The 24,855-nt window shown below is 33.3% G+C and overlaps 1 protein-coding gene across 5 annotated transcripts in view; it reads right to left on the minus strand.

Annotated features, from left to right (window-relative positions):
- Window positions 1–885: 885 nt before the first annotated feature.
- LOC105152147 (lachesin) overlaps window positions 886–24,855 on the minus strand; it is a 554,769-nt gene continuing 530,799 nt past the window's right edge. For all 5 annotated transcript variants that reach the window (XM_087406661.1, XM_087406660.1, XM_087406659.1 and 2 more), the window contains one exon: window positions 886–23,336. In XM_087406661.1, the coding sequence (XP_087262787.1) occupies window positions 23,227–23,336 (110 nt within the window). In that variant the 3' untranslated portion in view covers window positions 886–23,226. The remainder of the gene's footprint in view (window positions 23,337–24,855) is intronic.

A 24,855-nucleotide genomic window follows, 5' to 3' on the forward strand; every position in this document is an offset into this window, starting at 1 on the left:
CTTCTTCAGTTACTCTTTTTTACGTTATTTTAAATGCATCGAAAGTAACATAAGATAAAAATAACATAAGATAATTTAAAATTGAGCTGAAAAAACGATGCTAAATCCAACTCTATACGATTAATACTTCCAGAGTATTCCATATCGATCTTCAAAGCACTTTTTTGACGAAATTCTTCCTTTTTTAATATTACTGTTTAATGTTTTTTTGTTTCGTATATAAAATGAAGTAATAATTAACAAATTAAACAGTTATACAATAAAAATAAATTGTTTTACATCAACAATGTAATGTAATATAAAATTATTCGCTTTACGTTGCGTACATAACCAGCACTTATAGTCAATTTTCTTATCAATTCTTTTAAAACAAATAATTATTTTCATTACCCTTTCTCGTTATCAAGTTTTAAAACAACAAAAAACAATTTTCTTGCTTCATTATTTTCAAGTACCCTCAATTCTGACAATTAAAACAATAAAACACCTGTTTATAATTTCTTTCCTTTTCAAATCTCTGGCGACTAAAAAAAAGATGGTTAAAAAATCTTTAAAATCAAAAAGGGTAATTTCTTTAAGAATTAAAACAAAAATGACAAAAATGATAATCATGTTAAAAATATTTTTTTTTTCCTATTATTTGATAATTAATAATTTTCTGTCAAATTAAAAAATAGTTTTCCTTTTTCTGGGAAATTTAACTTTATAAATGGTAGACATTTTTTAATTAAGAAAACGATATATATTGTATAATTTATAAGAAATAATTAATTTACGTAAAATAATTTTGCTTTATGAAATTAATATTCTAAAAAGTATATTTTAATATCATAAAAGCCTTAAGTTACGTAAGGATATAGATATAGATTGACACACAACAATACATACTCTTCTCTCTTTTTATTCATACACTTGGGTTAAGATAATGTATCACAATAAGAGAAATATATCAACATGCGATGTGATGTAGATAAATAAAACGTTTTGAACCAAAAGTACATAATGAGAGGGAGAGCGAGATTTAAGTTATATAACTGGATTTTATTCTTAATTGACAATATTCTTTCCAAGTGTTAAATGAAAGTTTCTTCGTCGCTTTATTTCTTTTTTTACAATTTAAAACACAATCTATACTTACATATTAAATTTAGCAACATTTAGATTAACACTACGTAGCGAGTTATGATGTACATTAAAAGCGATTTGCAGCTCTCACACTTCATGTACCTTATTTTGTTTATTTTATCGATATAAAGAAGAGATTCCTGGGGCTGTAATCGCAATCGCGTATTCGCCTTACAACTTTCTTTCGCTTGTCGAATATCGATCAGCAAACATCAGCATTTTTTTCAAGGTTTTGTGATTGAATCGCATCGAAGTAATCTTAGCATTTTCTCCTCAACTTTGTAGTGACATAATTGCAGAAAAGATCGTGTCATTTTTCAATAAAATATATTTTTTATTGATAACTATATTACAAAAAAAAAACATGAATTTTCTTATTAGTGTAAATCGCAACGATCTGACCCAAGATTAGATTAATAATAATAATATTAATACAAGAAGGCTGCATTTAACATAAAATATACTACAATTAGGGTGACATAATCCACAATTTCGCAATTCGCTTCCGTTGAGGTATGTCAGTGAAAGTTTTTACAACGAAACTGACAGAATTATGATATTATTAACTGACTGAATGCTCACTTCGTACCGGAACATCATGATATTGCTACTAAAAACGAAAAGTTTCTCAATTACTCGGAACAGAATGATAATGGAAACTAAATAGAGTACTGCGTCGACTATCAATGGATGAAGTGAATCGTTTCATTACCATTCGTGTGATAATTATACCACATTAAAGAACATTTGAAAATTAAGAAGAAATTGCCATTTTTGTTTCGAACAAGTGATAGATGCACGCGTGAAAGTAGTAAAATTTTTGAAAAAATCAGAGATCAATCGCGTCCTCTTCGTGTTTTATCTTAAATGGAAATATGTAGAAGAAGAAGAAGAGAGAATAAACTTGTTGCCGCGCGCACGAACCTTCTTTCCTTTCGAAAAATGATTACAATACTTTCAATGTATGCCATATTGATTTGAGCGTATTACACTTTTATTTATGTATATCTATGTACAGGAACAAAACGAGGACCGCTTCAGCCGGATTGCAAAAGAAATCGGACTCCACCGGAATCGACCGGCCGCTCTAAAATATTCTCATTTAGTCTCTCTAATCGCGTTTCAACAGTAACAATTAATAATAATATTATCCGCGCGCGACGCGGCCGGCTTTTGTGGCGGGCGTGCAACGGGATTTCGCTACGAGATATACGAGACTTACGACGGCGTGATAATTATTGTTTACCCCCTTACAAGCTAGGTCCTTTGTGTGAGTTTGTCGCTTGGAGCGCATCGTCATTATCAGACCTGTGAGTCGAGTCAGGGCGGTGCAGAGAGGCGTCTAGGCGAGATGTCGCCCCCCTCCCCTCTCTCTCCTCCTTCCTCCCCCCCTCTCCTCTCTGGATGTCTCCAACGCTTAAAAACATAAAACTTTGCACGCAATGTAACTGGAACGTAGTGCTATGCTAGGAATTTTTAACGACGTGCTTGTTTATTTTCCAATAACAAAACTCCGCTTCGTAAAGAAAAGATTGAAGTGACGAAGTAAAAGCGAGACGACATAGCAGTCATAGATCACATACCGGAATTATACTCGGGATACCTCCATTCCTATTTACGATCTTCATCAAATCTTGCGTTCTTTCTTTATTTATAATCGAATCTCTCTCATAGGTGAAGGTCAGTCAAGCGGCACGAATTATACATGTAAGATGAACATATTTAAGGTATCTTTTGGACAATGTGTGTTCAGAAAAACAAACGGTTATATAGAAACTTGATCCGAAGAGACTCGAAACGGTTATATTATCAGCTTTTTAATTTATTCATTTCTCTCGGGAAATATATCCTTCTAACGCTCATATCGTTTGCGCAAAGCCACACTCATAACGTGCTAAAGCTTTTTGGCACGGAGTTTAACTCCACATTACTCACATGGTTCTTTTAACATTTTTAAATTACTCACGTCGCATGTTTCTAACATTCTAAAATTATATCTCTCTCAATTTTTATTCTTTTCTTTGATGATTTACAATTGAATTAAATAAAAACTGAAGAATCTGCAGATAACATTTTATACATCTCTAGGTAAAGATAAATGCAAAAATTTATAAAACAATTTGCACTATATATAATAATGTATGTATAAATAGCACTTATATAAGGAGCATCCAAAATAAGTTTCCCTACTCCAGGAAAGAAACTGCTCATACGAGAGCTTGTAGCTTGGAGGGATGTTTTTCGTTGGGTTATATTGTCCACATATTCCACTCTCAGTTACTCTCACTGCAACCAGTGTCAGTTGAGCGGCTTTGAGTTATGGAGATGCCACTGCTAAATACGTCTGACAAAGTAGAAAGCTGAAATCTGAAATTTTTTGTCATCTGCTATTGTCGCATCGAGCAATTTTTATTTGTGTCCAACAATGGCGGATTTACACATTTTAGCGTCCTAGATCCTATATAACTTTGTGGCGTCCCCTTAATACACATTTGGCAGTTCTTTCAAGAGTTTGTCTCAGACAAACGAGCGACTAAAAAAAAAAAATTGCTGAGCTTATTCCTAATTTTTTTCCTTCCAAAAGCATGATAAGTTAAACTTGAACCAAGATTATAAGATCCTTAACACACATTGTCCCAAAATTTACTCATAATAAATCCATCATTAATTTCCAGCGTTCAAAGTACATTTAGGTATCAAAAATTTCAACAGTAATGATGAGAGCAAAGCTCAGCTGAACAAAAGGTCATAGATAACGTCATTTTGACGACAAAATGAATCATAACTGATCAAAAAATGATTTTTAAATTTTAAGTTTTTTGATGTCACAATGACTTATGTTCTGCTTAGAATTGTGGCTCCGATCCGAGGACATGTTTTTTCACACTACTAATATTCAAAGCTAATATCGCGTTACGGCAAATATTTAAATATTAATAGTGATTATGCTAAGAAATAGCTTAAGTAATGTACCTAAGTAAACTTAATGAATTTTTTTTCATAATTGTCCCATCCTTCCTGGGATAAAGAAACTTACTTTTGGTATACTTTTCATAATATTTTACACATCCTTTAAAGATAAATGCATAAAAAATGTTAAATTATTAAACAATTTGCGCTAAATATTATATTGCGTATAATTAATAAGTTTATAAAGCAGGAGCGTTCTGGATACTCCACACGAGTAATGAACGATTAATCCACCCTGACTTTTCTAGAACTACAAAAATTTGATATTATTCATTAGATCCGGTGGATAGTTAAGCGCTTCATGTTCGTCAGATGAGAAGCACACTGATCCGTTACACTCTAATTCCGTTACATGTTAATTAGTAGCTTTATATACTTCATAATTCAATCAATGTTATGCACCGTACGATCGGTCTGCTTGCACACGGACAAAAACATGAAGCGCAGTTGACATGTACAGTTGACATAACTAGATTGAACTGTTTTTATATTCATACATCTGTCAGAGTCAACTTGCATTTACGTGATGGATACGACGAAGACCACACAGCACTTTATCTGAAAGACTTCTGAGAACGTTCTTAGGACGTTCAAGAGATATAAAAACGTTTGAACGTCTATAGGGCGTTTGGAGATCTGTGCTGTGTATATGGAACGTCAATTATCGCGGCGTTTGCGAAATTCGCGATACGTACATCTTCGCAATAAGTTCGTCGCCAGTCATCAGTGGATGCGAACGCGATTTATTCGAAATAAATTTCGAACATATTGCGGGCATACATCGGCAAAGATTTAAATTCTAATTACAAAACTCGTGTGCACGCGAGCGCGCTAACGCTTCCGAAATGAAATTCGGGTGTAACGTGCAATAATTGTTGAATGTTAATATTGTAATTCCGCTCGGAACGTTTCCGCTAATACGAATTGGCGTGTAAATTCCGTGTCTGCAATCAATTATTTATATCTTATCACGCGTACGCGAACATAATCAACGAGCGCAGTCACGTCGTAGCGTCGAGAGCGCATCCCCATGCACGCGTATCCACATACATGCGCACACACACACACACACACACACACGCGCGCGCGCGCGCGCATGCACACACGCACACGCACACACGCACACGCACACACGCACACGCACACACGCACACGCACACACGCACACGCACACACGCACACGCACACACGCACACGCACACACGCACACGCACACACGCACACGCACACACGCACACGCACACACTCACACGCACACACACACACACACACACGCATTATACACACGGACGCGCACTTGCGCGCACTCATGAATTTGGCACTTATTACGCGATAAATTATGTACATAGATTTTATACTAATCGGGAATGAAGCACCTCGAGGAGAAGTGACGTCGCGCCGATCGTCGATCGGATCGCGGCGCGATCGACGCGCGGGCGTGCTGTAAAATGTTTATACAAATAATCAAAATGAAGATTTTTTTTTTTACATTGAGCTATGTACAGTCATCTTGTACCCTGTGCGCCGAATTTCTCGCCGCAGACGAGAGCACGAGGGAGATTTTGCAAGCGCAAATTCGGCGCACGAGATTGCGATTAATATTAAAATTTTATAAACCTTTCTCTCTTCCTTTGAGCACCAAAAATGTTTTTATCCCATGCAATCCTTACGTAACACACTCGATATAATGATACTCGATATTAAAGTATAAGCGATAATACTTTCAACGTGTTTCACGATTCGCGTCGCAGACGAGCAGTAGGTATCTCTGTGCTGGATTTGCCTTCGTCCCGTATTTCACCGCGGAATCGCGCCCTTTGCGGAATTCGAGCCGGTGCGGATTATTTGATCTCTTTGCAAAAGAAATGTTCAAGTTCGTTGTTCCGTATAACATTACGCTTTCCGTTCTCCTTTCTTTCACCTCTGGAGAATTTATCAGATGTTCTCTTCTATTATAGATTCCTTCAATTGACAAAGTATGATATGTTATCAGTATCATTTGATTGTAATTATAATATTGTAATTAATATACTCATAAGAAAGATTAATATAATCCTTGAAATGGAGATTATATTTCTCCCGTTTTTTTATTTATACCTACATTTTTCATAATTTTTAAAATGATAAGTTATACAGGGTGGGCCATCTATTGGTACGTTTTTGAATTTCGTCGTATGGCAACACCGAACGAGCTACAGACCCGAAATTTTGACAGTTTATTAGTCATACCGTCCGCGGCACGAAACAACATGTTTTCTCTTGAAGAGCGTTTTGAAATTTTAAAAACTTATTTTCAAAGTCAGTGCTGTGTCGCCGAAACTGTACGAATTTTGAAAAGAAATATGGGTCGTGATAGAGCACCCACCGAAGGAGCTATACGCAAATTGGTGAGGAAGGTTCGTGAGAAAGGGATGTTAGTGGATGACATTATATTACGACTGTTTTGAGTGAAATTGGCGCCGAGGTAGTCCAAAATGTCATTAATAATTGGGGTGACCGAATGGCATACTGTAAGGCCAGTAGAGGGAGCCACATGAACGAAATCGTTTTTCATTCTTGACGCGGATACTTTTAGCTTCACAACAAAAAAAAAATTAATAAAAAATATCAATGTATGCTCATTTGATCGCATTTTTAAAAACGTACCAATAGATGGCCCACCCTGTATAATCGATCAGTCTTATTAAAAAGGCTAAGAAGTTTCCTCAAAAACATTTTATTCTATTTCGATTTTTATTGATTAATAAAAAAGTAAAAGTAGATCAATTTTCAAGGATTGATTTTATTTCTTCACGCATGGGTGAATTTCGACCAACAAAAAAAAACAGTTAATATTTATTGCATATCAGGACATCCTCTATGTATTGCCAAAGTTTCATAATTTTGTAACTTAAGCTTTGGAATTTTCCTTTCACTGAGAGAAATTATAGGAACAAATCAAGGGGAAACAAATGTGATATTTGTTAAGAAAACAATCGATTAGTTACTATTGCAAATTAATTATTTTTCATTCGTCAATGTAACAAATAATCAATAGTATCGCTAACAAATTAAAGGCTCATATATACTGAAGTCGTAAAAGATCGTAGGGTCTCAAATCGTAAGAAATTTACAAATTCAAGTCTCCCTATATTTAACTGTGATTGATCAGTTTCCTATGACTTAAAACCCTATGATCGTCTACAATTTTTATGTAAACAATCATAAAGTCTATCCAAAAGATAGATTAGATTTTATATAGTTTGCTTCTATTATTAATAATTGATTGATATAGCATATATTAGCAATCACGAAAAACCAATTTGTTGTCACATATTTACAGATCATTTGTTAAAGGTGATGGCTTGTTAAATTAACAAAATTTTTTCTCTTAATGTTGTCAGTGAAATCTGACGCGCAGCCGCAAAAATGCGAATAGCTAATAAATATCTATTGGACATTTTTTGCATTCAGGTTAATGTACGATTTAATTTTATATACGTATAAAATTAAATACATATTTACGTGAACCATACTTGTCCAATTTTCTTGAATCAAACGAGTCTTGCAACTCATCAGTAGAAATGATCTACATAAGATACAACGTCGTTCCAAGATTTACGAAACTATGTAGCATGTGATAGATAAAATAGATAGAAAAAATTACGTTTTTTAATCCTTCTACTCTCAATGATCATTGTCCACGTCCATTATCTCGCAAATCTATAAACAATGATATTATGATCGATTAGTACGATTGATTAATTCCAAGCAAATTATCTCCTTGTTTTATATAATGGCAAAAACCTAAGGAGACATAAAGCAATCGGATTTTATACGCAAATCTAAAATCTGATAATTGATAACTTTTATGATCAATGAATTTAATTAAAATAAATTTTTTTGAAAAAATGGATCAGGGATTAATTTATAGGAGGACCTTTTTTTTAATTTTTATCCCTTTAGGAGATAGGAATTCGATCAGCACAAAAAATAATTTATTTATATATTTACGACATCATCTAGTACCAATTTTAGTACCAGTCATAATGTAACAATGCCAGGCGTAACATTTCCATGGAATCCGCAGTCGTTTAAAATAATGGCCACTCTTATCAATCAGAAATTGCTTCAAATTTCAAAAACCACGATACAAAGTCGTCGTTAAAAATTTGCCTCATGTCTTTTAGTATCCATTATGCGCAATTACATAAATACACACTCTGGCTAGAAATGCTGTTGATGCTACGAGTGCTTCGAAGAGTTTTTTGATTTGTTATTTAGTGAAATTCTTTCTTCCGATTAAGTCAATTAAAAACTTTGATTGAAGCGTAAAGTAAATTGTATCCTCTATTTTTATAAATTACAGTACTAGGTTTTTCTTTGATACAACATCATATTGAAGAAATGATATAGAAATTCTCGAAATAGTCTTCGTTCGTGCTTTTCGAGCTTTTCGAATCAGCGATTAATTGGCATTTGTACCCAGGCGTGGCATTCAACAAGGTTGGACGTACTCGTCATATACGACAACGCAATAATATCATCGCGTATCAGTATGCGATTTAATATCCAGGACAAAGTACCGAGTGCCGCGAAATTTATAGCGGTATTTCCCGATAGTTGTCCGAACGGAAATGACTGGGCCGGCCAATTTTGTCGTACCAATCTGGCGATTATGAGGCGCCGCGGGTCGTAAAAGTGTGGACCACGGACCGGACGGTCCGCGCCTCGTAATTCAGGACAATAGGTGTCTGCCTCGCGGCCGGCAGAGAGACGAGGAGGACAAGTGAGATGGGAACGAGACTAAATCGGACAATGTTTGGCCTGCTAGGTGGTGCGCGCGGCGCGATAACCGGCAATACTTTTGCGGCCGTCATCCCATTATGAATGGGCCGTGTTAAACGAGGCGGGAAAAGCTCGCAAGTACATCGCAAAGTGATGATACAGGCTGTGTATAACAGGATCCTGTATATATGTACCTACATACATATAACGACGTTTCGTCCTCTCTCTTGCTCTTTCCGCTCCGTTCCCCGGCCACGCGCCGCGATTGGCCGCTCCGTTCCCTTCCGTTCCTCCCTATTTCTCGCGTTCCCTGTTGCACCTGACCAGTGCTTTACGTACGTTTTATGTACGTTGCAAGAGCGCGCACGTTCAAGCAAACACTCTTGTTTGCGTCGCGCGGAAGAAAAATAAACACGCACGCGAGAAATGATACACAGATAAAGATCTAGCTTAGGGGCGGACAATTCGCGCGTGTCAATGTTCTATTTCCTCGATGAACTGAATACCGAAAGTGTAGCAAATTTTGTCGGTTTAGAATAAACAACGTTTTGGAATAAATCTTTTTTGTCGCGAGAAAGTCGTTAAGATATCAAACACTCCTATTGTAGCTAGAATTTTTATATTTTGTAATTCTGTGTAATTTTGGAATTTTGTGTAAACGGAAGGAACGAAGAGGGTTTGAAGTATCTAAAAACTTAGCTAAATACAGATTTGAAAATAATTTTTTTTTTGTTCCATTTTTTAATTTATTTACAATTTTTTTCAATATACGTTCCGATTGTTATATAATAGCACAATTCGAATCTCACTTACTAGAAATTCGATTGATCTGATATTATGTATAACGACTTTCATTATTGGACAATTGGTTGTTTAACTATCAAGATATTTGGTCTTTTATACTTCAGTTCAATTCTGCAGGGATAATTATATTCGTTGATATAGTATACATGCAATTGTTCTAAATTTTGAGTTTAATTTCTTTCGTTAATATGTGTATTTCATTCATCTTGATTATTTTACAGTTAGCACTGAGGCGCAGTAAAGATCGAAACATCTGTTGACTTTATACAATTTTCTATTATATTTTATGTATTTATCCTCAAAAATGACTAAAAATTATAATTATATTATGGTACTACAATCATTCTTATAATTATAATAATTATATAATTTATAGTCATTCTCGATGTCAACTATATATTTGTTATAGATATATAGTTATTATTACTAACTTTAGAACAGTAATAATCATAATTACATGGCAAAATGTAATTATAGTCATAAATGTCATAAACTTTTCTGTCATAATCACATAAAGTCTATAATATACAATGTCTATTAATACTAATTGTAAGCCAGGCTCTCTCTTTGACTTTATTTGATTTTTAATATCATATAATAATACCTATAAAATTTGCAAAATCTCTTTATAACTTTGTTTGAACTATTAAAATAATCATGTAAGACGCTCAAACTACTTGCTAGAAAGTTAAAAATTTTCCTCCAGCACCGTCATCAACGCTTAATTGTTTTACATAATTATTTTGATAATCTAAATTTATTTTCAGATTTATATTCAATTAAATTTTTAGACACTTTAGTAAAATTATTTTTCCGTATACGTATATATCGCATAATAAACTGTAATATATACATATTAAATTAATTGAGGAAACAATTATGATATCTTCTAAGATGGACACAAAACTTGTTTCACATGAAATCAAAGTACACTTCGGGATATCTTCTCGTAGAACGTCTGGGCGAAAAGGAAGACTAAACAAAAGAGGCAAGAAATTCAACAGATTGGGTTCGTTTAAGGACAACACTTTGGCGCCTGAATCCTATTACGAATGGCTTGCATTAAATGAGGCGGTGAGAGAGCCCAGCAACTACACAGTGAAGTGAAGACACGCGCCGCGTACTATAACAAGATTTTCTATTTCGTCCCTCTTTTGCAGATCTCTTTCTCTCTCTCTCTCTCTCTCTGTTATCTCACTGTTATTCTATGATTTTGCGTGCACTGTGCTCATTGAGTGGGGAGTAACATTGCAAAAATATTTCACGCGCGTTGTACGCTGCAGATAAAAAATCCGGCTTGGCAACCAATTTCGCGTAGTGGTATCGTATCATACAACCGGCGCACGTCAGCGAATTTAAGGGGCGTCTGAATCGTAAGAAATTCGGTATAACCGGTCGGAAAAACGCTACCGTATTTCGTAGCAATCACGTGAGCACAATAACGTGATATCACGATATGGACCAGTATGCAGTCCGGCAAATGATCGATAAATTTGTGCTTATTTTTAAGACTTTATATATATATATATATATATATATATAAAGAGAATTGATATCTTTTAAAAAAATATGAAAACACGTAAAAATAAAATCATCAGTCTTTGGTGATATATTTACATGTTAAATTGTTATTTACCAGAATTAATATGATTATTAAATGAGTGACAATAGAGATGTGAGTGACCTCTAGATGATCAATATTATTGCATAATATTTGATATTTCATAGTATTATTAATGTGAATCCTTACTGAGGATTTGCAATATGCAATATGTTGCATCAACCAATAGTCTCTTTGAAATATATTGTGCAAGTACAAGTAAAATGCTAATCTATCTGTGTACTATTGCGCAATAAGATTAAATTGATGACGATCGACGTTCATTTTTAGTTAATAAATTATTATTAATGCTGAATAGTGAAACCTTAATAGTCATTTTTGATAACATCATCCATTTAAAAAAAAAAAAAAACTATAATGCTCTTTTCCATTAGTTATTACAGTTATTAGTTATTACATGTAAAATGATAGCCGTTCTACTTAAGAATGTTACTAATGACAACTACACTGAAAGGAAAGTGTTTAGTATTTTTATGACTATAATTACATAATAAAATTATTATTTTTCCTAGGGATGCACCGAATATCCGAAAAGTATCCGATATTCGATATTATCCGGCACTTTTTTACTATCTGACCGAATAACCGGATATCATTAGTATTCGGGAATGTATCTGGTTCAAATTTGATATTATTAAATTATTGATTTTTTCTTATACAAATGTTCTTATACAAATAAATATGTATATGATGCTAATAATATCTTATGCATTGTTGCAAAATTACTTCTACTAAAATTTTTTTTCCCTATAGGCTTTTTTTTTTTAAAAGACACTCTCCAATCCGGAAATCCAATTGGATGTCCGGATATCCAATATCCGATATCCGGTAATTTTACGATTCGGTGCATCCGGATTTTTCCTCCCATTATAAGTAAGATCAAAGTCAGACATGAGATTCATAATAAAAATTAACTGAATTAATAATTGTATATTAACACTGTATAATTTAATTGAGAATTATTATTTAATCGAATTCTAGACAGAACATCAATAATATTTTATACAGCAATATAATTATACAATAATATTGATTATTTAGAGGCTACTTTGTCTTTTAGTACAGCAGAGTAGATTAAATTGACATATGTAAATGCTTGTGAAATCTGTCTTGCTTATTCACACCCTTTTACTCTTTACAAAATTTCTTGAACATGCAAGTTTTACGACTCACGCTTACAGTTGGATTTCCTGATAATAGCTTCGATAATACAAGCAAACTTTCGCGTCGGCGCAGTTAATCGTTCTTACGTCTCTCGAATCGTGATCGCTTTTCACGCGGAAAATTGCGCTCCCGCGACGAAACGAGAGGGCGTTAAAGCAAGGACAAAAGAAAATGAAAACAAAACAACTGGCAGATTGAATTCATTCGAAGACAATACTTAGGCAGTCGTAACCCGTTACGGATGGATCGTAGTAAACTGGGCGTGAAATGCTTTGAGAGTGCGGAGAATTGGAATTACATTTTATAGTAGCTACACGATTAGATATAGAGCTCGTCAATCTACTGAAAGTAAACATTGCTGTAACATATTTTATTAAAGAGCACGTTTTAATATAAATAAAATCAAATGTAAAATAAATTGTTTGCCTGAAATTATTTACATTCTGCTTTTTACATCATAGATATATCGCTCCTTTAGTGCAAAAGTGACACAACTCAAAAAACGCGATTTTTACGTCATTATCATTAATGAATTAAATAAACATTAACCTATCATCATTCGTCAGAAGTGAATTAATTTAACTTTATAAAAATCTTTCAAGTATGCACAACTTAAAAAACGTGATTTTCTTTTAAGATTGTGAAACAAAAGTGACATTTAATGTTAAAAATATATTCTTTTTTTTTTTTAGTAAAACAAAAATAATAAAGATGATAAAAATATATATATTTTTTTGTCGATTTATTTAATTAGCCAATAATTTTCTGTCGAGTTGAAAAAGTTTTCTTTTTTTCTGGGAAATTTAATTTGTTGAGTTGTGCCACTTTCGAAGAGAACAACAATATCTATTGATGTCACAAACTTGCGTTGTTCGAACATTTCGATACTGCGACGCGAAGGCGCAAATCGCGCAAATGCACCGGGATAAAAACGACTGGGGAGGAAGGTAGGGATGAATGGCGCAAAGAGAGTTTTCGCTGAGCGGAACAAATATTACAAGACGCGCGCGAGTCGTCACGGCAGAAATTACAACGTAAAGGTACTTTTACGTAATGCAGAATAAATGTTTTCGTTGGAACGAAAGGTAAATCTTCGCGGGTGCATTCGGGCAATATCGCAGGAGACGAGCTTTCCTCATGGAAATATAATACATTCCACGTTGTCGCATGCTGGATACGCGATGACAATCGTTTAAACTACATTAATAGTACTAGTGGAATGGCTATGCATTGTGACCGGCACAACGGAGATACTTAAAACAGTTTTAACATACCAACAAGCAGCTGATACAACGAAAAATTAATGACGCGGTTAACAGCAGATATTATGATGGTTACCGATGATTAGATAACGGAGACAGCCAATGAAAATTAATGGCATTTGACTCGCGATGCGTGCAATTAACGGGCGACAAGATAATATTTGTTTTGCACCGTTAAAGCTCTCGAGTTGCGAATATGTTGTTAATAGATTACATAAACGGTCTCTCGCCAAAGAGATTTGAGAATTAAAAATATCTCATGCTAATGTCGCGGAATATTAAATCCATTCGTGAACATTACTTTTCTTCCCCATTGCATAATTGTGTAATAAGGAGGATACGAAGTACATCGTAAAGTTCCAACATTCGCTATTGCTTTTCTTCCTTCGTTCTTTGTTCCAACAGGAAAATGTACGCGGAATAAGCTCTACATTAAGGAAAATAGATTCTAATGTCTGTAATTAAAGGGAAATTAGGACATCACGAAGAACGTGATTACATAGAATATGGAATATAAATTCTGACACGGAGGATTAATTTAGCTTCATAACGTAAAAATCGATAGTCAACTTTAAATTTCTCACTGTAACAGTTATACGTAGTTTGTAATTACAATGTAACTAACAAAAATAGAGAGAAAATTGACAATTTTGAATGTTAAAACAGAAATAGAGAAATTATAAAGCTCAACGTATATAATATTGTCATTTGATGAAACCTGACCTGTGGAAATCATTATTTAAATTCTATCTGAAAAATATCAAAGTTCTGACATTTTTATTTAAAGTTACTGCTCGAAATCCGACAAATGTATCTACCAATTTTGAATAACGTTATTAAAATAACATCTCGTTTTTATTTTCGTTGTTTCATTATCAAATTCGTGTATGCTCTGCCCTCATTTATGAAAATATAATTACATCGCAACATTGTAAAAAATATTAAAAATAAAAATAAATACGCGTTTATTAAAAAATTCTCTGATTCTGTTATCAAAAATATAAAATAGCAAACTATTATTTTTTAAGTTTATTTCGAAAGAGCTTTACTCAAATAGAAACGTAATTAGAATTCTGATTACCTCAATATCTTATGTAAAATTTTAAATTATTAATAATATCGTCATGGATGGAAATATTTTAAAGAGTAACAGCTTAACAGATAACAATTTTCACTTAAATCTAGGATAAAATGATTCCATCTCATTCTATATTCTTCGTGAAATTTGTAATTTCACATCCCCTTTCTACTTTTCTTGGAATTTATTTCAGATAAATGCTTCGGTTAAGAAACGCTTCAGGCTTGCAAGTATAATTAGATACGTATCGATATATTATATGTGTAAAAATATCCCGATACATCTTTCTCATACAAAATGATTTCTTGTAGATTTTAAATTCTTTATGGATTTTATCGAGCATGATAGGCTCTTTACAGAAAAATCCGTGTACGCTGCAACTTTTAGAAAATGATGGCACAGACCCGGAATTTTATTGCTATCTCTTCTTGAACGGGCGAGACTCTTTAAAGGAGCGTCTTTTTACTGTTGCTATAATGAATACGGACATAAATTCCCGTTGAAACGGAGGGCATACCAAGCTTTCCGATTTAATACTTAACAGCCTCGTAAAAATGCACCTTGCTTTAAATTTGAACAGATCTACGTTCATAATACAAAAAATGTAAGATAGTCTGAAATTCGAGGATGTCGCTTATCTGTCATATATAAAATGAGATATTGATTTGTACCATTTTTAGTAAATAGAAAGTGTATATATAGTACACACACACACACACACACACACACACACACACAAAATTATATATTATAGAATGTGTGTGTGTGTGTGTGCGCGTGTGTGTGTGTGTGTATACACATACATATATATACACACAGTAAGTGTAAAAAGTATTCGTGCAAGGAAATTTTTTATAAAAGCTTATTTTTTTGTAAAAAATAAGCGTTAATTAAGAATTTTATGAATTCATGCTGTTCTAACATAAATAAACAAGCTTCGCGTATATTCCTGATTTCAAAAGTTAAATTTTTTGACTGTACAAACACCTTTCGAGCGTCCAAAAACAATACAATTTTTGACTTTTGTTTTTTTTTTATTTTTAAGATGATATATTTTCTATAATTAGTGTACATCTTTTTAGTACATACTAATTTAAGAAATATGTAATCTATATTATTTTTTATAAATAAATTGTTAATTATCCAGCAAGAAATAACCGTCAATTAAACGTTGAATTAGTGTCGAAATTATTATATTCATATCGATTCGACATCGACTTAATTATTCATTTCTCGCTGGATAATGTTTACTTTTTAAAAATAAAGTTTTTTAAAAAAATATTTTCCTTGTACTTTTTTATAAATATTTTTTGCACTCACTGTACATGTATATATTCAAATTACTATTTTTAAAATGTAAGAAAATGATTTTTAAGAAAAATTCGAAAAATTTGAACAAGTAAATCGATTACATCGAATAGTGATATATTTTCAACAGTAAAAAAATAAACTTTAACAATGAAAAAATAAATTTTTCGCGTAACTCAGAATCAACCAGGAGGACATAATAGATATTTGATCATATGCTCATTGATTGTTGTCTCAAACATTTTTGAGACAAAAGTTTCTTATTTTTTTATGTGTAATCCAAATCTGTAACAAGAAGTACATATTACATTTAAAAAATTTAATGTCCAATCTCGATAGTCCATTTCCACTCAGAATTGGAAGTTGAATATATCATTCAATGTAGAGCATACCCGATTTAATATCTAAATTTTTGGATTTTTTCGCAGAAATCATTTTCTTTTATTTTAAAGAAGTTTACACAGATAATCTGGAACATATATGTATATGTAATATATAACTATATAAAAAATACTGATTGTATAGAAAAAAACAATAAAATAAACAGAAGTGTTTCTATATGATACATAAACATAATCTTTGAATGCATTCGTGATTGAAACAACTTTATCTAATGATATATATATATATATATATATATATATATATATATATATATGTGTGTGTATGTATATATATATTAAAAGAAGATTATTATTTAAGATGTAGGAATTTATTAATTATATGTACAATTAAACATGTATTATTCGTTCCAATCAGCAATTTATATTCCATAAAAAAAAATAAATAAATGTACAAATAAAGGCATGTTTTGATAGCATTTCTTCGAACACGCAAAAAATAAAATTCCAATACACGTCCGCGATAGTGAAGCGAACATACGGACTCACTAATGCAGAATGGAAGCGTCGTGATTTGTTCGTGGATAAAAATTCGTGTTTAACGATAACCAATCTCGTCCACGCGACGAATCGTATGGTATGCGCATCGGGATTGTCGTTTCGCGAACCGTAAAACACCGCTTCAAAAACGCATCATTCGGAATACATACATCCGACGCGCGATTGTTGATAATCATCGTGACAAACGTGTATCATTAAACTGTCATATTTTCTGCTTATTAATCTCACGTTCTCACGATTAATTCAGTTATATATTCAGAAACGAGCGTGCAATAATTTCCTGGAACTTCGAACTAATGAGATTTTGCAACTTTAAGTACTTTTGAATAATTAGGTTATATTTTAATGATGATCAGGATTAAAATTTTTTTTTATATATCGAAACATTAAAATAATCTTTAACATACAAACTCACTTAAAATAAAGAAATAGTTTAGTATCACAAACATGACAATAAGTACTATGGAATAATAAAAAGCCATTCTCTACTTAATTCTAAATCAATCTACTTTATTTTTACGAAAATATAATTATGCGTTTATTTGCTGATAATAAAAAATTTCTTGGAAATTTTGACGAAAAAATAAATTCTTTTTGACAAATCTTCCCGGGAAAAAATATTTTATATGTAATTATAAGTAGAATATTTTTTCTCAGGATATATTTTTAATATAAATTGATGGACACTCTCAAATTATCTTACAAAACGATTACTTATGGTCAGACTTTTATTCGTATATATTATCTTCTTGCTTTAAAAGTGACATAACAAAAAAAAAATATGATTTTTGAGTTATTACCATGAGTGAATTAGGTTTATTAGGTTATTAGGTTAAAGATTATTCTATCACCATTAAAAGTAAACTAATTTAATTCGTTAGTCAAATAGTAAGTATTTATGTCATTTTTAAGGTTTTCACACAAATAGATCTTAATACAAATTTTATACTATATACAAGAGTGAAATTTTGAGTTTTGTCGTTGTAAATATAATAAAAAGAAGAGTGTTGAGAATTAAGACAGTTATTTTAGCTGCATAAGGTAAATTGGTGATATTTCGAGTTATGTCACTTTTAATAAGTTATCAAATTTATTATAATTTTATATATTGTAGAATGTAAAAGAATCGTTACAATTCAAAGAAAGACAATTTTTTTAAGAATTGTGAAACAAAACTATCAAAAATTATATGTTTCTAAGAGCATATTCACTTTGCCAATATTATTTCAATAATCAATAATTTTAAATTAAGAGATAGTTTCTTCCTTTTCTAAAGAAACTCGATATTTTTTGAGTTGTATCACTTTTGAAATAAAGAATCGATATACAGACAGTGCCATCTTATGGTAGCTTGCGTGACAAGACCGAAGGATAAGTGTTTGTGGCAGTCACGGATCTCAAACTCAAGTTTCATTGGTATCTAGACAGATCCCACTTCTGGAAAGCGTTCCCCTGTAGACCACGATCGCCGCCGCGGTAATGCGCGTATCGTCCGCGATATACAAGTATACAATGCATCAGCAACGGATATATATATGTATATGCGCTTCTGTGCGAATACATAATCACAAAGTGCGTACATAAGCACGGGGGACGCGTGTGCACGAGTGTAACGATGTCACCGAGCAGTATCTCTGTTACGCCTGGATTGCCGTGGACTGTGGCCGCACTCACGCATCGCTTAACATAATCCCCCATTCGACCAGGACTACATAGATTACGGAATGATACCTCCGATGGGCGTTGTACAATTATATCAGCGCGGTATTGTATATTCCAGCGTCGCGATGCGCGTGAGTTTCGCGCCGTGCGAGCGTGCATTTCCGGAGAGGGATCGAGATAAAGAGGCGGTCAAGGTGTTTCGATCATATTCAAATCGATAATCTCAATGATGGAAAATCCAAGCATCCGTAGTGAGAGAGAAAAGAGCTATTATTGAGATAAAAAGAGATGAAATGTGATCGTCTGGTATTTCCGACCAGATCGATAGTCCATTTGATAATAAAAAAATGATCCCAGTTGATCTACAAAAAGTAATTATATTTATATGAGAAAAATGGTTTAATTGTATTGATAATGATTTAATTATATGACTGAATGCCACTTTGGTGAAATCAAGCAGAATTTACGATAGGACTCGATACTTTTTAACTAGAATATTTGATAGATTTTTAACTGTAGATTTGATTAGTTGATGTATACAACTTTTTATTTAAATTTAGTATAAGTTCCGCGAGAGTAGTACGCGATACCACCGCAAGATGGATGCGATGGAGGTCAATATCTCGTAATACGAAATCACACGGAAAAGAATAAAAGGAGCGGCATTATATAATTTTTTATCGTAATTGAGTTTAAGTACAAAAGTAAATTTTTGATAGTGCAGTTCTCAGTTCTGTTTTTAATTCTTGAAGATTATCTTGTGCTAAAATTATGTATTAACATAATGGCAGCTCTCTGAAATATTACCAAAAACATCAACTTGTGTAAAATTATGTGAATGTTTGTTAATTGTCGCAACAATTACAAATCGATTATTAAGAATTGATCAATAAGAAATTTTAGTATAATATTATAAGGGAATGCTGGATGAAATTGTTGGTAATTGCAGATCGATATAAATCTCGGAATTTACTGAACGGAACAAAGATCTTTTACAGGATTAAAGTAGACGCAAAGCTTGGAAAGTGCTGCAGTGGACTCTATACTAAAATCGGAAAAAAAGTTAAAAACTTATACTTTTTCAACTCGTAGAATTATCCGACGTAAATGTTTCCTTAATTCAAAAGTTTTATAGCTCGTATAGACGACAATTCAGCACCCAGCGTTTTACATGCACAAACAATACTGAGTTTATGAAACTAAGATTGAAAAAAAGATTTATATCGGTATATCTACAAATTACGTATATATGAATGCTGAACGAAGATCCGGAATGGTAATACATACGAACAAAGCAGTAATTGTGTCATAGATGTTCAATTTTGCAAGAGATGGCGTTGCAATATGTTAGATAGGGACAAATGTATGCGTTTGAGTAAAACAGAACGATAATGTAAGAAATGAAATAAAGATGTCACTATTATTAACTTTTTATACTTGGAATTTAAAAAATCTGTACTATCGACATCGATCAAGTTCGGCCTGATAATACCTACAAGAACACTCTGATTCGTTCATTTTCGAATTGACATTATACTGGTTGAATCTATCAGAGATATTCAATTAATATTAAATTTTTTTTCAGTGTACGTCATAATTTCGTACTTAAAGATGTAACTATTATGCAATCTCAAATATTGTATTACATTTATATTGTTGAGTGCGAAAATACTTATAACTTTAATGTTGTGTTACTTTTAGTTGATTTCGACTGTAATATTGCTACAGTAATTTCTTGAAGAAAGAAAATGTGCCACCACTTACATTTATTAGCGCAGTAGGAAGTTTCTTTTTTTACCTTGCGAATTAAAAGTCAGGAACGCGGATTTAGTATTCTGTTAAAATACCGTAGATCGCGTTGCAATTTCGCGATTCACATTCCGTTTTTTCGTGAAGGCATTCTATCGTACACGTCCAAAGTTTTTCAGTTTTAAACACGAGGTTCCGATGCGAAATTATCCAGCCAAATAATATTCCTTTCATTAATATTACCCTTAAAGCTTAATGCACTCCACTTGAATATGAATGTGAATGTAATTAGCTTTTATTCAGAAAATATAGTAATTTGTAACTGCTATGGAAATAATTGTTGAAAAAAAAGTGAAAAAATGTGTATTCAAAATTTAACTGGGGAACGTATATCAAATATAAAAATTTAATTTTATAAGTCACTTCTCTGGCATAAAAGTACTGGCGCTACTAATAACGATAACTAGAATAACAATTAGCGCAAAGTACCGGCGGAACGTTGAGGTTTTGATATGTACAATGGCGCGTGTAAAGGGTAATGAATGAGAGGAGCGGATGGCAATTAACTGCCGCTCGCGGAGACTTCCGGCCAAAGAGAAACGCTTGCTGCGCTTCACACGTTCGTTTCTTTATACACGAAGTAATTCAATTTTGCACCCGTATATTAATTCAATCCGACCTATTGTTCCTATGATATAAATCGTACGCTTCGAGTGTGCATAATTGCACAAAACGATTCTTTTGTAGAGCAATAATCGAGAGACCGTTTTGTTAACGAGTATACGCAATTACGGCAGCCAAATGAGACTCATAATTTTCAAGTAATCAAAAGGAATCCTCATAAATCGCGACTTGTAATTCCAACCTCTTCGGGTCTGTTACACGCGAGAATTATCTTACGCTATAATTTTAATCGGAGTCAGTCCAACACACAGTATCTGTATCAAGTGACGGCAGTGGAAATCGTTACGGGGTTGTGGATATTAATGTTGAGAATGAAAGAATTTTTCAGAATTTAATTGGCGAATAATAATATCCCAACGCACGCGATAATTAAAAATTGCCAACAGTGTTTTAACGGGAAAATGTATATATATATATATATATATATATATATATATACACACATACACACGCCTTTAATTAAACGAGAAAGACATTTAATGAATATAAAGTATTCGTAAATTTTCATGAGGTAATAATATGTCGTCACGACGGATCGGACATTTGAAGTTGATATAAATTTTATCGGGCAATAATGCTCTCTGATCTGCAATAAATTTAATTTTGGTCCATATAACTGACAACCTGCGCGCAATAAAATTCGTACAAAAGCAGCGCTCTGTTTCTTGTCATCTGTGTCATCGTGCAAAAGTCCATTTTTACAAAATGACTGCGTTTTTAGGAACGCATTGTAATTGCGTGACACCTACATATTTATTATTTGCGCGTACGCAACACGCTATTGAAATATATTTCAGTCCTGTCGAGGCATTTCACTTCCGCGTTAATTTCGCTGTAATTTTATAAGAGTTTTTAGTGAATTTTTGTCGAAGGCATATGAGATAATAAGTATTCTTTGGGTTCACGAAAAATTCTCAATGACTTATTACATCATTGTCGCGCCTGCTATTTCGAGGAGTCGCGACTGCGCCTCCACCATTTTTTACGTGTCGAGACATTAATCAAAATTTCCCCAAGTTCTCTGGAGAGATCTCTTGGACGCCTCCTTATTGCGCGTAACGTGTGAATCTCGAGATGTGTCGATTTATAAATCTACACGCGCCGAGGAACCGCACACAATTCTTTTGTTTGATTATTAAGTTTATTATTCTCCTTATATTCATACTACGGAACAACGATTCTTGAAAGAAATATTTATCTAGATTTTATTCGACACAATATCGTGATGTGAACAATCTGTCATATAAAGCAAATGGTTAAAGAATTCCCCGCGATTTTCGAATTACATCACACGTGATGTACATATATCACGTACATATATTAAATCATAAAAAGATCTCTCGTGGAATCACAAAGCGGAAGATATGGCGTTATATTGTAATTCAATAAGTAAAATTTATTCAAATATTATCTCATCTTTGTTCAAAAATTATCTCAAATACTTTCAGATGTATCCGCGGTACATCACCGTGCCGTAATTAACACGACATTATTTAGGACTTATTGATATCGCGACTTGTCGAGTAATATATAATATGTATATCGGCATCATCCGCTCTTTCTAACTGTCCGTTTAAATTTTAAACTTTGATGTAACTGAGACCGGAACGGAACACAGTAGTTTCGATCCCGCGCGCGAAAACGATTTTATAAAGAATTATACGATGTCCATAACGAAGGACAGACTTTATCGAACACAGCCAAGTATTTCAGCGTATCATCTACGCGGGAGCACCATTTAATAAGAATAAAATTTACGGAATACTTCGGTGTCGTTGTGAAAATCGCTCAATCCGATTCGCGACGAATGGTACATAAAGCAAAATCGGAATCCATTTCAGATCAGGATAGATTAGTGTCTGCCAGTCGTAAACCAGTTACCCGTTACCAGTTATTCGTTCACGAGCACATTTTCTGTTCATCAGCGCTCCATAATCCGCGCACTCGACGCGGTTCCGCAAAAAACACGCTCTTCGCGAAAGATACATAACAATATATATATATATACATATAGATATATATATATATATATTAGGAGTCCTGCGTTTTCCGGCTCCTCGCCTTTTATTTTCGTCGACAAACCTCTTCCTCGGATGAACGGCGTGATGATGGTTCTTTTCCCGCGACGTTTTAATTCGCTGTCTGCGGTACATAAGGGGGCATGTAAGGCCCCGTGAGAATGTACTGCACTGCTACGACCATCAACTGCGGCGCACTCCATCTGATGATGTATGCGCTTCCTGAAACAGAAATGCATTTCGCGTGTTACTTGGCGCTGTTATGCACGAGGCTTCTACACGCGCGAGTTTATATAGGAATATAGGTATATATATATATATATATATATATATATATATATATATGAGGTGGCCCAGGTGCGCCACGGTTCCTTTTATAGAGGTCTCTTGGGATTAATGTGGAGTTTATATTTTCTTAATACAGTTTGTCGGTTCAATCGCTTCATGATCCTAGATAAAGATTCACGAATATAATACTAGCAAGTTGAGTCTACTTTGTTGTCTATTTCAAGGCAAGTTCAAGGCAAGAAAAAAGTAAATTAAAGAAACTGTCCTCAAGTCGCCATGGAATTTATAATTCTGGTAAGGACACTTCTTGCGAGGTTATCCTTGCGAATATAGGTTTATATTAAATGCTCTATCTGCTACCATTCTTCTTTACAGAAAGAAGAACAAGGTTTCCTTATGGAAATTTCGACCATTTAATGCTCTCGTTTTCTACGTTTTTCTTTCATCTATCTGCTTTAACTCAAGAATCTCCTATACGAGCTTTTTAGGTCATTTTTCAAAACAGTACCTTCTTTATTACAATTTTCGTGTGACAGAAATGTTTCTGCTTTCCTCGATTCAATTTGAATTTCTGATCAGGAACTCAACTTCCCGTCGAATTGAAAATCACCAATATTCTTTATCGATCGTTCCATTTTTGCCATTCGGAGGTTTCAATATAACGACACGTTCAGAGATCTATAATTCTATGACTAAAAGATGAAAGAAATGTTTTAGTACGTCAATACTCGATTTTTAATATAGTAACATGTAAAAAAAATATAGTACGAAATTGTTAAACATGATAATGATAAAATCAATATCTACTCATTTAAACTTTTCCTGATATAAGCCGCCTCCCTTATAAGTCCCTTTGATATGAATATGTATTTTTTTAAATTTACAACGTGTGTACATTGTACAAATCGATAAAAGCAACAACGCGATAATAAAATTCGACGATGTACTTCTCGTACTAGTATCTACAAATTATAAAGAATTATTCACTTTTATTAAAGATGTCATCGGAATGTTTTGTCGTCAAGTTAATAAGTCATTTATTTTGACTTCCATTTTAAAAGCAACTAAACGAAAATGTCATCCGTGCAAACACATCATACTGTATACTTGCAAAATATGTTGGCCATAGAATATGTCGGTGTCACTCGCCGCGTATGATTTGCATATCTCCCTTTACATTCATTTACATGCTGAAACGTACGAAAAGACTGTTCCTGATTCCCATAATATCATAATATTAACGCTTCGCGTACATGAACACGATTTGGAAAGCATACATGATATATAACACCGCAAAATCGGCCGAGAACACGACTGTAAAATACATATTTTCAAGACGATGCTCGAATCAACGACGTTAATTTCGCAGAAATTATAATAGTGATTAGACTGTAAAATAACGAAGGTGTACTGTTAAGGCGGTGAATAATTTATAACGTGAACGCTCGAGAAA

This window comes from Acromyrmex echinatior, chromosome 5 (genome assembly GCF_024713525.1).
Source record: "Acromyrmex echinatior isolate Ae372 chromosome 5, ASM2471352v2, whole genome shotgun sequence".
NCBI classification, from domain to species: domain Eukaryota; kingdom Metazoa; phylum Arthropoda; class Insecta; order Hymenoptera; family Formicidae; genus Acromyrmex; species Acromyrmex echinatior.